The sequence below is a fragment of the Rhincodon typus genome, chromosome 10 (genome assembly GCF_021869965.1).
Source record: "Rhincodon typus isolate 14 chromosome 10, sRhiTyp1.1, whole genome shotgun sequence".
In the NCBI taxonomy this organism is placed as follows: domain Eukaryota; kingdom Metazoa; phylum Chordata; class Chondrichthyes; order Orectolobiformes; family Rhincodontidae; genus Rhincodon; species Rhincodon typus.
The window spans coordinates 28613299-28627694 of NC_063341.1; the positions used below are offsets into that span (position 1 = coordinate 28613299).

Below are 14396 nucleotides of genomic sequence, written 5' to 3' on the forward strand. Positions count from 1 at the left end.
CTAAAGTGGCAGGCAACGGGTAGCTCAGTATGTTTTTTGTGAGCAGAATGTATATGTTCTGCGAAGTGGTCACCCAGTCTACGCTTTGTTTCCTCAGTGTAGATGAGACCATATTGTGAGCAGCAAATGCAGTAGACTAGATTCTGGGAAGTGCAGGTGAAGTGTGGAACGGTCCCTGCAGAAGGTGGACAAGACGGGAGAGGAATACGTGTCTGGTGGTGGCATCTCGCTGAAAGTGGCAGAAATGGCATCTGATGATCTTCTGGATGTGGATGTTGGTGGGATGGTAGTTAAGGATGAGGGGAACCATATCGCTGTCACAGGAGGGATGGGGTGAGGGCAGAAGTGCAGGAGATGGGTCAGGCCCAGTTGAGGGCCCTGTCGACAACGATGCTGGGGAATTCTCAGTTGAGGAAGGTGGTGGACGTTTTTGGAGGCTCCCTTGTCAAAGTTGGCCTCCTCTGAACATGTGCGATGGAGATGGAGGAACTGAGAATAGGATGGAGTCTTTACAGGAAGCAGGGTGTGACGATGTATAGCCCAGATAGCTGTGGGAGTCAGTGGGTTTATAGTTGATATTAGTGGGCAGTCTATCGCCAGAAATGGAAACAGATTTCAAGGAAGGGAAGAGTCAGAGATAGACCAGGTGAAAGTGATGGCAGGGTGGAGGTTGGAAGCGAAATCGATGAACTTTTCCAATTTCGAACGAGAGAGGGAGGCAGCACCGATGAATATCATCGGTATATCAGAGAAAGAGTTGTGTGTGGGGGCCTCTTAGCACCTCTTTATCTTCCTCAGTTTATATTTCCACCTAGCTTTGTTTTGTACATTACTCCAGATCTTTTTATTTTCACTGGATGTTATTGATTTAGAGTGCCAAGTCCTGATCCATGTTACATTCTGGTAGTTACTGCCTGGCACTTAAACATGTCCTGTTTATCCCTATTTTTTTGTTCCTGCCCGTTAACTAATCCTTGGCTCCCCATTATTTACATTAGTTTTGTTGTATACGTTGGAAGCAGGTTCAGACTTTTATTTGTGCCTTAAATGATTAACCACACAATCTCAATTAAAATGTCAACTTAACATTGTACTTGTTTTGTGTGCAATGAGAATAGAGTTACAATATTAGAGTTCTATTTGGCGGTATTAGAATGTTATTAATGGAAATCTATGCTATTATTCTAGTGTAAAATTGTGACAATAGCTAAAGCTAAAATTGATTTGTGATCTTAATTTTTTTTTTCTAAGGCTCCCCTGCACATGTCAGCAATAATCATGAGCTTCACAGTTCTCTGGCCTTAAACAACAATTCATTCAAACTGTTTTCAAAGATCTCTGAGCCAAAGAAGAAACCCACATTTGGGAAAGAGAAAGGGCACACAAATCTCACTCAAAATCAGCTGTCTTCAAGGTTTCCGATATTGGGAGAAGCAGGTAAACATTAGAAAGGCAAGTCTGAATTTGTGCTATGCACTGAAATGAAATTGGGCTTTTCTTAACTTTCACATATGGAATGTGAGCATGATCCAGTTGTCTTAAATATTTATTTGAAATTGAGTTGGCAATCAGTACACAATTGGGCCCCATGGAATCATAAATTAAAATTGTGCTTTAATATGTTCTAACTGATGCTTAGAGGGTTTTACATTAAGGCACAGGCACTGAAATGCACTGGTAAGATTTTCCTTGGCATAAACGCTGCACCGTTAAAAACTGTCCAAGTTTCATAAAATAAAGGTCTATTTATAATAAATAAAGGTATACATTGTATAGCAATTCACTAAGCAGTCAAGTTGGATGGTTTTTTTTTAAAAAAAAAAAAAAAATTGTTTCCATTTTCTGACTGCCATAACATTGGAGTAGTAGAAGAAAATGATGGCTAGGCAGATGTTAAGTTATAGGTGTGTGCATCTATACAAGCTTTTCTTAGTATTAAGTATACACCAGATCTCCAAACTTGCCTAATCATGTAACAGGCAATGCAAAGAATGAATATTTAATAGTTTCTAACAGCTAAATACGGTTCTGATTAATGGTCACGCTTGAGTTTTATTCTATATATTCCTATTGTAGTTGTAACTTGAGTTTTTTCCTTTCTGGACATAGCCCAATATGAAGCACCAACATCCATAATGTCAATGAATGGTATTCGTGGGAACGACATTTCTGGTGCTGGTAGTACACAAAATTCAGTGCTGATCCATGAATCTGCTGAGGATTGGCCAGACTGGAGCAAGTCGGAGGAGAATGAACGAAATATAGGAATTAAAGTTGAGTCTACAAAGGATTGCAGCAGTTCAGGTAATCCATCTGAGAACATTGCTGTGAAAGATGAACCATGGGATGACTTTGAACCTGTGATAGATAATCATTCTAGCACAATAAAACCAGAACAATTAAATAAGCAGCAGACTTCTAATTTATCTATCACCGGGAATAAGGCCCAGTCCAAAGGCATGAAACTTTCTTTAGCACTGAAAACTCGCTCTGTTACTTCACGTGAGAATTGGAGGAATGATAACTGGAACCAGCAGAACTTATCAATAACGGAGAGTACAAAAGCAGATTCAACTGGACAGACGTTCTCCAGGCAGAAAACTACTGCACAGAGAACCTCTTTGAACACAGGGCTCGGAGAGGAATTCACTATAAATGTTAAAAAGCCACAGAGAGACCCTGAACTAGATCTGTTTGCTGATATGATACCAGACATTAAAGTTTCTTCCACAGGTTTGTTAATGCCAGCACAAAGAACAGAACTAAATGTTACTGCCAAACCAACTGAAGAAGCATCAAAATGTACAGAGAAGATTCTGAGAACAGAAGCTAATTCACCAACTCTAGCACTTGCATCAAAGTTTGCAGCAGACATTGTTGAGGTGAGTTGAAACTTTCGATCAAGTGGCATTGGTACTTTTTAAACTATGGCCTGAAAGAGTAGGATACACTATCGTGAGTTTTTTTGGTAGAAAATGTAGGCTTCCTCTTGTATCTTGTGTAAATGTTTTTGATTATTCAACACTGTAGTGATCAGTAGTTCAACACCCTTTAGTATTTTATAGAAAAACTGAAAAATATTTCCTGTACTTCTCATGAATATCTTGAATTGCTCTGCCCCTTCTGTTGGTTACAATGGTCTAAGGTTTCAGTCTAATTCAGTGGAGACCAAGGTCTTCAATCTGTGTTGAATGACTGCATAATTTCCTAAAGAGTTTATATTTGGGGAAAAAAAAAGTGAATGCTACTCAGCTTTTAAATACAGAGCCCCTCAATACACGAGTAAAATTAGATAAAGTCTGCATGGATTTGGAGCAGGAGTAATGAAGCACATTGGAATACACATTTCAAATCTTCACTGGCCCAATTTTGCTTTATTTGTTGTTTTGTCATGTTAACTGGAATGGAACTGGTGATTGCAAAGGACTTTTATTAGCATTGATGGCTGTCAAATTCTAAATCAAATTATATATGCCAGCAACTCAATATTATGAGACATGCAGATTAAAAACTTCCAATTTATCTTTGTCAAATTTTAGTTTCAGCTACTTCTACTACGAGACTAGGATATAATTTGAGAACTTTCCATGCCAGCAGAATGTTGAGCACATAAGCATTGTTGTTTCAGTAACCCAGTGATATCCATATGGAAACATTGATTTATTTTAAGAGAATTTTTAAACAAAATTCATGAGTTGTTTCAATGTAATCTCTTGTTCACCCAATTACTATTAATACTGTTTTCAATATTTGTTCAATTTTGATGCAATTTTTTAAATTTAGGAAATTTCTTGTTAAATATTGTTTTATAGATATTACGTATCATATGTGAAGGAGGTACTATTTTTGATTGATTCCCCTTTGGAAATGTTGCAAAGTACAAAGTCTTGTAGTATTTTCAATTCCCAAAATTTCACTGTAGAGATTTCTATAGCTTTGATAAAAGTAGACTTTGTATTTGATAACCCAGAGATTTATGCATGACAACACTAGTGTAACAAACAGATTTGTGCTGATTTGGAGGAGGGAAAGATGGTCTTGGAATCTTCTCGTGGTGTGATTGTGATGAACCCTCATTTCTGATGCAAAAGCTAGGGATGGAGTAAAGCAAATGAGTGCAGTAGAGGGGTGAGAAGCATCATAATGAGCCATTCACTGATTTATAGTCTGATTTCCTGCACCAGAGCAAAGTCAAGATGAAAAAATGGGTCCTGGTATTAAATTTACAGGGCTTTTCACTAGGGCCGATTTAATGGTAATGTTCAAGAAACCTAGAAGTTCTTAGAAATCCTTAGTACCTTAAATGCTTCCTGCCCAACAGCCAGCCTCGTGGGACCACCTGTGGTGTAAAGTCTCATTAAGTCAAGTGGGGAAATAGGATGAGAATGAGCTTGTGTGGTAGGCAGGTAGTGGCTAAAGAAATTGGTATTTGCTTGGAAGCAGGTAAGGTTTTTGGACTGGAGAAAGCAGTCTTGCTGCAAGCCAGCTGAAAAGACACATAACTTATTGACTTGGCCTTTTTCATCTCCTTTCAACTGCTAGGTATGCTGGTTAAATGAAGGCAGCCAACTGGGTTACATGTTGCCAATCAATTCCCCTCTCTGGACTGGATTGGGTATACTGCACCATTAAAAAGATGCCTGCATTGTAGGATTGGCTTTAAATAAAAAAAGACTTTTACTGGATATACATCTGCTCATTTTGTACAGTAAAAGTAAAGTGGGAAATGGGAGTGTACGTGTATTTTAAAGGACTGGGGAGAAGGCAGATCTAGAATGGGTCACTGACATGCACCTCCTGACTAGTAATTTTCTGAATATGTAGTACTGCTGATGGCAGTGAACACAGTCTACATGCAAGCTGGCAGGAAGTCTGGGAGCACCAGAAGCAGCTAGAAAAGATGTTTTCCAATCCCGCACATGCCAAAAAGATGTAAATTTCTCCCACACTCCACTGGATCTTTTCTACAAATGTTTATTAAAACACATAAATTGATACCGGAGCTTAACAATACATTGTCACTGCTCTGCACATGTAATTATTTGATTTCTCAAATCTCTTTGCCCAAAGACAACCTAGTTTATGGGAAGATAAGATATTATATATGGTTATCTTAAATATGTACTGTTTGGTCTTTTTCAGGTGGAAACTGAAGGCTGGGAAGATGATCTGAACTGGGAGGATAATAGTTGGTGAAATAGAAACTGTGCCTAAAACAATTTTGTAAATGAAGATCAACATCTTTGATACTCAAACACTCTGGCCCTACCACCTCCCCCTATCCTTTGACTATGACTTTTGCCAACCAGTTTAGCTTTTGTTTAGTACAAAAAGTATAGCTGGTGGAATAAAGATGGTGGTGTTTTATTGCCTCTGCAAATACCTGAAGAAACAGTTTTTAAAGAGTATCTGAGAAGGATATATCAGGAACTACACAATGCCATTAGCTGTTTGCTTGTTGGGATAGGTCATCTTAGTGATACTTACTGAGTACCAGAAATGCTTTATTTTGAAATTTGATTCTATTTGTGCAGATCTTAAATGTTATATAGAGGAAGGTGTACTGCTGGTTTCTCCTCTGTGACTTGCAACTAATTTACCCTATAGATTAAAATGCAAGTTTCTTTGGTGAAATGTTTGAGTAATCCGGATTTCGGTGAAAAGTGATTGTTACTGTTTTCTGTGTACATTTAAACTAAAAGTGTAACAAAGTAATTTTGCTTGCACTTCGGCATAAAATGCAACCTGAGGCTGCCCCAGTGCCCCTTTATTAACAGAGTAGATTAAGACTCCCTGGAGGAGTTAATCTCATTCAGAAGTCAAACTAGCCTAACCTCATGCTCTACAGCTGGTGAAGTCAGTGTGCAGATATCAAAATTATAAAGTGCACCATTGAATGCCAAATGTTTCTGAGATATAACATTTACAGTTATTAATTTGGTGCAAAGCCCTGCCTTAGAAGCTCCATACTACCTGTTTAAGTTGGTAAATGTAAAGATTGCAATGCCCCATTATCGGAGGTAGTTGGAAAGGTTGAAATTATAGTTACTTTTTTTCCTGTCAAATAACAGTTGGTGTTTTGAGTTTTAATAAAGTTATGTATAAGTTCTGTCATATACCCTAAGAAGAATCAGATGGTACAAGGATGTTTTTAGATCATTGAGCTGAAGCAGGGCTAAAATTGTTTTTCATTTTTGGTGCCATGTACATCTCGACTAATTCTAACCTCATATGAACACCAATGACTCAAGCATTGGGAAATCACCACATTAGTAAAGTCTTTGAAATATTTGTTTCGGGTGCATGTAGATACTTTTGACTCAAAATACCAAATAGAATATTTAAATCAAGGGCTTGATACATATTGCAATATTCATAAGTGCAGAAATATTGATGGGGATTTTAATGAATACTTTTTTGTAATTACAACTATTTTGTGTGTTTAGGAACTACACCAAAATAGTTCTAATTGAACATTTGATTGTATTTCTGAATATGGAAGGCGAATGTGTATATTTTACATTATTTTCTGATGGCAACATTTGCTTTCAGTTGGCAAATGTGATTTTTAAGCTCCTAGAGGTCTGTTTTCACTGATCCTCCAACTCAGCAGCAAATAAAATAATCTCTCATGACTATTTTAATTGCACATGGAAATATATATATTGGAATCCCCTATTTGCAACCAAAAACCTCTGGGAATAATAAAATGATTTAGTGGAACAAAAGTTAAAACAATGGCCTTCACATGTTGAGGACTGAAGTTTCTATATTTGAATTAAATTCTCCCTATGTATTAGCTGTCTATTTACATAGATTTAAACCAGTTCTTATTGAGCATATGTACACAACACAAAATAGCTCAACTTATACATAGGCCACAATACAGAAATGAAGCACGATATATGGTAAAGCTTTTCCTGTTCAATATTAATCACTCAGGTATCCAGTGCCAGATTGAATTGATCCTTGCCTTAGCACTGTCAAATGGACAAAATTCAGAATTTTTCGCCCTTTAATTTTTTTTAGCAGATCAGACTTGGAGATTTGTTTTTATTCTGAATCTGTGGATAATTACTCAAAACATACTGCTTTGCTATGAAGAATCACCAATGAACAGTTGAAGCAGCAAACATCCACTTGTAATATTCGATCCTACATAATTACTTAATTTTAATTGTACAAACCAGCTTAAGTGAAAAGTATGAAACTGTTAATTTCTAGTCAGTTCAGAAGCTGCAGGGTTTAAACAGATCACCATCAGATATTGAGGACTTGGAACTGAAACACTGGACAAATTTAATGTGAATACTCTGGGATTGCTGCTTTAATTCATTAATAGTTAAAACCTTCTTTCAGTTTTATTAATTTTTCTTTATCCTTCCAAAACTATTAGATGTAGATATTTAAACATTAGTGACAGTGTATTTGGACAATGCAATTGCAAGTTATCAACATAAATTAATATGTACTTAGACAGCCACAAGTCCTTATTCAGCAAGGTATCAAGTTAGACTAATTTAAGGACGTTCATTCAACTGAATTATTTAATGTTTAGCTTTATTTTGAAAGTGAATTCCCAATAATAAAATGGCCAATTTTTAAAAAAGTAAAATAATTTATTGGATTCAAATGTATTAATTTTTTTCTATAATAAAGAGCTATTTGAAAGAAAAGTTACATTTAACATTGGTGGTTTTATACTTAATTGCAACAGTGACTACATCCAGCAACAAAATCTTGATACTTTTCAATTTAAAAACACATTCTCTTTGCAGGTTTAAGCACTCCATTGTGGCAGAAAAGGGATGATCAGCTTCTCGCTGGCAGGCAGAATGCAGACACAAAATGAGATTATCAGATGGTGCATGTAACTCATATCTTGTGATCCTTAGCAAACTTCTTACTGCATGTGTTCACAGCTCCACTCAGTTGTAAAATGTCCATTACAAAACAGAATTTGCTCTTTTGGGGTTTATGAAGGTACTATATATGTGGTGAATTACCAAATGCTACAGAAGTGTGGCCCCTTGATCTAAAACTTTAATAAAACCTGTGCAAATTTGAAAGCATTCGCTTGACTAATTCCAACTTTCAGTTCACTTACCAGACTCTGAACTCAGTTGAGAATTTAGCAATGTAGTTAGTTGTTTTGTCACCTTTGAATTTGTTCATTGCATTAGTTAACTCAAGTAGCACAGGTTTTTTTTTTAAGAAATTGGTCAATTGGCTGCTCATTTATCTACCTGACTAGCTGAAGTGGATACTGCTGATTCACTTTAGCTGTTACAGAAAACTGCAAAAAATTTTAAATCTGTATCTTAACAGGTTGAAAACTTAACTAATGAGTGAGCAACAAATACATTATGTATGGTTAATTTGACGCAAATCAACACTGGAACATTAGCCACATGTAGTACATTACATGCAATTCTTGACTATCTCAAAAGATAGCCGACTGGCATCACTGATCAATTCCATTATACAGTGATGATAGTCATTCCTCTCTGCAGCAAGACAATGTAACTTCTTCAGACTGTTATATACTTTATTGCCTGCCATTGTTCATGGCAGTGATTGTTGTTTGTAGGGCTTGTAAACGGACCTTTATCCATTCTGGTGCTGGTCCCTGTTTTAGCAAAGTCTGTAATGTTTTAAAAGCATTTTCTGCTGCTTGCAAGGTTTTCTCATACTCCTCCTCTTCAAATTGTTCCAACCTGGCACGTTTAGCATATGGCTGAAAAGAGAAGTAGAAAGGCTCAGCCCTAGTAACAAATTCTTCAACTATGACCTGAGCTCCTGTAATGACTCTCCAGTGCACTTTCAACTAGTGATTTGTTAGTGCGGGTCATTGGTTAATTTAAGAACAGAGCCCCCTGCCTTTTGAAGCACATTTTCCTCCTGAGAGTTCCCGTAGGAACAGGAGGCCGTTCACCTTCGAGCCTGCTCCTCCGCTCGGTGAGATCATGGCTGATCTGTGGCCAAAGTCCAAATGCCTGCCTTGGTTCATATCTCTTGATATTCTTGCTTTAAATTTAAATGAGTCAAATTATTATTAATAACTGAACTAGCATCGACCACCATTTGAGGAAGAGAGTTCCAAACCTCCACTATTCTTTGTGTGTAGGAGAGCTTTCTAACATCTCTCATGACTAGCCTATTTCTTAGGTTTTGTCCCCTCGTTCTAGAATCTTAAACCAGTGGAAATAGTTTCTTTGTCTGCCCTGTCTTTCCCGGTTAATATCCTGAAGACCACTATTAAACCACCCCTTAACCTTCTAGAGAATAGAGGCCAAATTTATTTAATTTCTCCTGAACATAAGCCCTTAAGTCCAAGTAACCCTTATAAATCTGCACTAAACTCCCTCCAGGGCCAAAACATCCTTCTTAAGATGTGGTGCCCAGTACTAAGTGGGGTCTAACTAGTATTTTGTATGACTGCAGCATAATGTCTACATCCCCATACTCCAGCCCTTTAGATAGGAAGGCCAGCATTTCATCAGCCTTGATTATTTCTGCACCCTTTGTGGCATAAAGAGTTATGCACCTGAACCCACAAATCTTGTTGGACATCTATATTTAACATTGTGCCTTCTGAAAAATACCAATATCCATTTTTTTGACTTCAGTGGATAACCTCACATGCTTGTGTTAAAATTGATCTGCCACAGCTTTGTCCATTACCTAATGTAGCCAAATCCTGTTGTAATTTTATGCTGTCATCACCCCCTTCTACAATGCTGCCTGGTTTTGTCTTCAGCAAATTGACATATTTGAATTTTTATGCTGTCATCCAGGTTGTTAAGTGAATAATTGAGGCCTCAACATAGATCCCTGCCTGTGTTTTCAAATGAACCTGTTGGACTATAACCTGGTGTCGTGTAATTTGACTTTGTCCACCCCAGTCCAACACCAGCACCTCCATATCATTCTCGCATACTGACTGTTTCTCCAGTACCCCCGTAACCTATCCTTTTTGTACAGGTCCTACTTGCCATGGAAGAGGTTTGATGATCCAGATATCGGAATCCCTCTTACACCAGCTCTTTAGTGATATATTCAGCTGTGCTATCTTCCTATTTCTGGCTTCACTAGCATATGACAATGGTGGGTAATCCTTAAGTTACAACCCTAGAGGTCCAACTTTATAACTTCTGTCTCCCTCCCTAACTTCCTTTTGCAGGACCTCAGCACCCTTCCTGCTTGTTCACGATCTCCGATGAAGCATCGATTCCTTTCTCATTTTCTCCCCTAACCACCTCACTCACTCTCACAAACTCAGCAGAAGTCCGTGCACTTGCTGGAGGCAACCCATTTTCTTAATTGCTGTCAGTACCTTCAGTCATTACAAAACCATATGCAACACATGAGTTAACACCCAATTTTATAAATATTTCCAAGAACAAAACAAGAATTATAAAGAACATTACAATGGTTTATGCTGATTTCATTCAGGGTAGCAGTTTAGATACTACAAGCCTGGTTTTAGGTTAGTGGAAATGAGTCCAGATATCTGCTACTGATAGCTTAACCAAATATGCATATTTCCAAATGGAGTTGTAGGATGGCTATGACAGATTAGGCTCAGTTGTGTTGCATTGTCAAAGTCTGTCAAAAAACTAATTGCCACAACAGCAACGTGCCAGATCATGGGTCACTATTCATAGTTAAAGTGAAACTGCAGTTAATGTCTTCTAAAGAAGGTATCAAAGTATATACCTCCACCACAACAGAGCCATTCACTGCACATAGATGTGGGCGAGTGAAATGTGCATCTAGAATTGCATTTTGTCGCTTTAATCTTTCCATTTGCAATTCCTTGGTCTCAGTTGTTGTAATCGCCTGAAACAAAAACAAAACATTTAATACTGGAAGGGGCCTTCCAGAGAATAAACTTTCTTCACTTGGTTTCTGCAAAAGTCTAAATAATAGAAATTTGATGAGGTTTGCGGGGCAGACACCGCATCTAAGTAATTGAAAAAATTCCAGAGAAACCTAGCAAACTGATCATAAACATTTGATTAAATCTCCCTTATTGACATCTTAATATCTCATTATTACCTTTCTGACAACTAACTCAATGAAAATCTTTTAATTAATATTAAATTATCACTCTGAAAAATCCAGAATCCATCCAATCTTATAACCCTGACCACAAACATTGCTTTTCAAATTTAGATAACTGAAAGACAGACATTGGAATTAATACAATCCAAATGGAAAGACATTTTAACCCAGGAATGTCTTAGCAGATTTTTCATTAGCTAGGAGTTCTTGTTTTACAAGATGCTACATATACTGTTAGGATTACTATGCATATTTAATTATTTCCAATGCAAATTGATCGCTGTCCATAACATAAGGCTTATATTTAAAATAATATTCGGATTAAAATGATTATGAAAATGCTGCTCCAACAAACTACATAACACGCATAAAGCCGAGAATTCAGATTTTTATGGAATTGTACCTTTTTTCCTACAATTATATGAAGTAAGAATAAAACAGTTTAGACATTAAGTTCCACAAGTATCCATCCCAATCCTCAATGATGGGCAGCCCACGTCATCCCTGCAAAGGTGAGGCTAAGTACTTCCAACTACCTTCATCCAGAAGGGCCGAGTGAATGATCAATCCTGGCGTCCACCAGATATCTTAACATCACAGATGCTAGTCTTAAGCCAATTCAGTTCACTCCATGTGATATCAAGGAATAGCTGGAGGCAATGGATACCGCAAAGGCTATGGGCCCTCAACATTCTGGGAATTGTACTAAGTGAGTGTGCTCCAGAATTTACTGCACCCCTAGCCAAAGTGTTCCAGTATAACTACAACACATTCCAGCCTTTGTTCAAACATGGCTAAAACAACTGCATTCGAGAGGTGAGGTGGGACTGACTGCTCTTGACATCAAGGCCACATTTGACTGAATGTAGCACAAAGCCCAAGCAAAACTAGAGTCATTGGGAATGTGGGTGGGGGGTGAAATCTCTGCTAGATGGAATCAAATCTGGCACATAGAAGAATGGTGTGTGGTTGTTTGCGGTCAGTCACTTCAGCTCCAGGATATATTCCTGGGAGGAGTTTCTCAAGATAGTACCTCTGGCCCAACCACCTTCAGCTGCTTCATCAATAATCCTCCATCCATCCCAAAGCGAGTGGGGATGTTCACTGATGAGTGCAGAAGGTTCAGCACCATTTGTGACTCCTCAGATGTTCAAGAAGTCTATATCCATTTGCAATGAGACCTGGACAATATCCAGCTTGGGTTGACAAGTGGCAAGTTACATTCATGCCAACAAAGAGAACCTAACCATCGTCATTTGACATTCAATAGCATTACCATCGCTGAACACCCTATTATCAACATCCTGGGGACTTCTACTAACCAGAAATTGAACTGAACTAGCCACATAAATACCAAGACTACTCTTGCAGCTTGGTAGTTAAGAGCAGGTCAGAAACTAAGAATTCTGAAGTGATTAACTCACCTCCCAATGCTTATCTATCATTTGCAAGACACAAGTCAGGAGTATGATGGAATACTCTCCACTTGCCTAGTTAAGTGCAGCTCCAACAACACTTAAGAAGCTTGACATTACCCAGGACAAAACAACCTGCTTTTGCCACCATGTCTACAAATATTCACTCCCTCCACCATCAATACTCAGTAGTGCACCATGTACCATCTACAAGATGCACTGCAGGAATTCATCAAGGCTCCTTAGGCAGTTCCTTCCAAATCCAGGCCTACTACAATCTAGAAGGACAAGGGCAGCAGCTTTTTGTGAACATCACCACCTGCAAGTTCCCCTCAAAGCCCCTCATCACCCTGACTTGGAGATACATTGCTGTTCCTTCAGTGTTGCTGGGTCAAAATTCTGGATCTCCCTCCCTAATGGTCTACCATCCCAAACAGACTGAAGTGGTTCACGTTGGCAGCTCACCACTACCTTCTCAAGTGGAACTAGGGACGAGTGATAAATGGTGGCTCAGTCAGCAACACCCACATCCCATGAATGAATGAAAGAAAAATGCCAGAATTGTTTATGAAATAGGTATTTGGCTGTTTTATTGATAATTGAATACACTTGTTTTTGGTTCTATGGGTGGGATTCAACATAAACCTTTCAACTTTTCAAGTTTAAAGTTCAGCTAATTATTTTTCTCATGGTAGTTCTACGACTAAAATAAAGCAGAATGAAATGATCAGAAGTAAGCAAGTTTTATCATAAAACAACTTTAAAAGATGAGAAATGAGACTCACTTTCATAGGAATCAGTTTAAATTAAATGTACCTTGTTCAAGAAGCTTACAACTCTGCACTTTGATGCTCCTGACTCGAGGCTTTGAGGGACCACTTCCTCGTGGCATGTCCCCTGAAAGAAGAAATTTTATCACTCACAAATTATTGAGTCTAAATGGTTAAAGGCAGACCACAAAATGAACCATGTATCCTGCATTACAAACCAACCAAGGTCGTTTACATTTAAGTGGTTTGGAACAGGGGGATGTCTTACAGAAAAGTCACTTTTTAATAGCTGAAGGGGCAAATTTTTGTTAACGTGAATGGACTGCAAGCTTCATCTCTTCTGAAGTGATGCCAATATCTTATATAACCTCAAACGTCATTACTAAAAGAAAAGTAATTTAATTTAAACAACTTTATTCACGTAGTTATGAGTCTTAGCTGGTGGTCATTCAATAATTTATATATACCAACGAGCCAGGCTGTGCAGTGAGGACTACATAAATTCATGTACTGAATACTGTTGGAAACCATTCGCACTGCATGCCTTGTCACAGCTCCCAATTAACTACACAGCAGATCTAACAACAGTCTGGTTTTGTACTCTCAATACCAAATTAGCTCAGTGTATTCATAGTGGATGGAAAATAACCGAAGGCTGTTATACATTGATAATTTCTATTGTTGGCAGGTGTAACCAATTAACCGTCCTAGAAATATTAAATATACGTAAGCTAGTAACTTATACCTGCAATATAAATCAAACTATGTAACTACACTATGTAAGAATGATTTGTTACCTCAGCAAACAATGTAAATCCCTGTAGTGCATGTTGAAGAATTAGCCAGGATTTGTCTTCTAGAAGGGATGAAAAGAGGCAAGGCAGCTTCGGAAGGACTGTATGCTGCAGGGAATTGAAACAAACTGTCAAATCTTTATAGTTGAAGGTAACAATCAAAACGTTTTCTGGGGTAAAGTAAATGGATTATTCAACTAAATACTGCCTTTCACCCCAATCCCAAACCAGACTTCTTATTTACAGCAGCATCAACATTTAGCTGCAAAGTATATTATTGTGCTTATAAAAAGCACTATGTAAAAGTCAATGCAAGTCTTTGTTTTTAGATGGATTGAATGGAAATTTTG

General features: G+C 37.8%; 2 protein-coding genes across 9 annotated transcripts in view; one reads left to right on the forward strand and one right to left on the reverse strand.

The window, feature by feature from the left end:
• Positions 1-7676, forward strand: part of scyl3 (SCY1-like, kinase-like 3) — a 40968-nt gene extending 33292 nt beyond the window's left edge. For all 5 annotated transcript variants that reach the window (XM_048602472.1, XM_048602469.1, XM_048602470.1 and 2 more), the window contains 3 exons: positions 1252-1437; positions 2110-2882; positions 5143-7676. In XM_048602472.1, the coding sequence (XP_048458429.1) occupies positions 1252-1437; positions 2110-2882; positions 5143-5196 (1013 nt within the window). In that variant the 3' untranslated portion in view covers positions 5197-7676. The remainder of the gene's footprint in view (positions 1-1251; positions 1438-2109; positions 2883-5142) is intronic.
• The window catches only part of c10h1orf112 (chromosome 10 C1orf112 homolog), a 58351-nt gene continuing 51498 nt past the window's right edge, over positions 7544-14396 (reverse strand). For all 4 annotated transcript variants that reach the window (XM_020513923.2, XM_020513917.2, XM_048602467.1 and 1 more), the window contains 4 exons: positions 14050-14154; positions 13299-13379; positions 10720-10842; positions 7544-8737 (listed from right to left, as the gene is read on the reverse strand). In XM_020513923.2, coding sequence (XP_020369512.1) covers positions 8549-8737; positions 10720-10842; positions 13299-13379; positions 14050-14154 — 498 coding nt within the window. In that variant the 3' untranslated portion in view covers positions 7544-8548. The remainder of the gene's footprint in view (positions 8738-10719; positions 10843-13298; positions 13380-14049; positions 14155-14396) is intronic.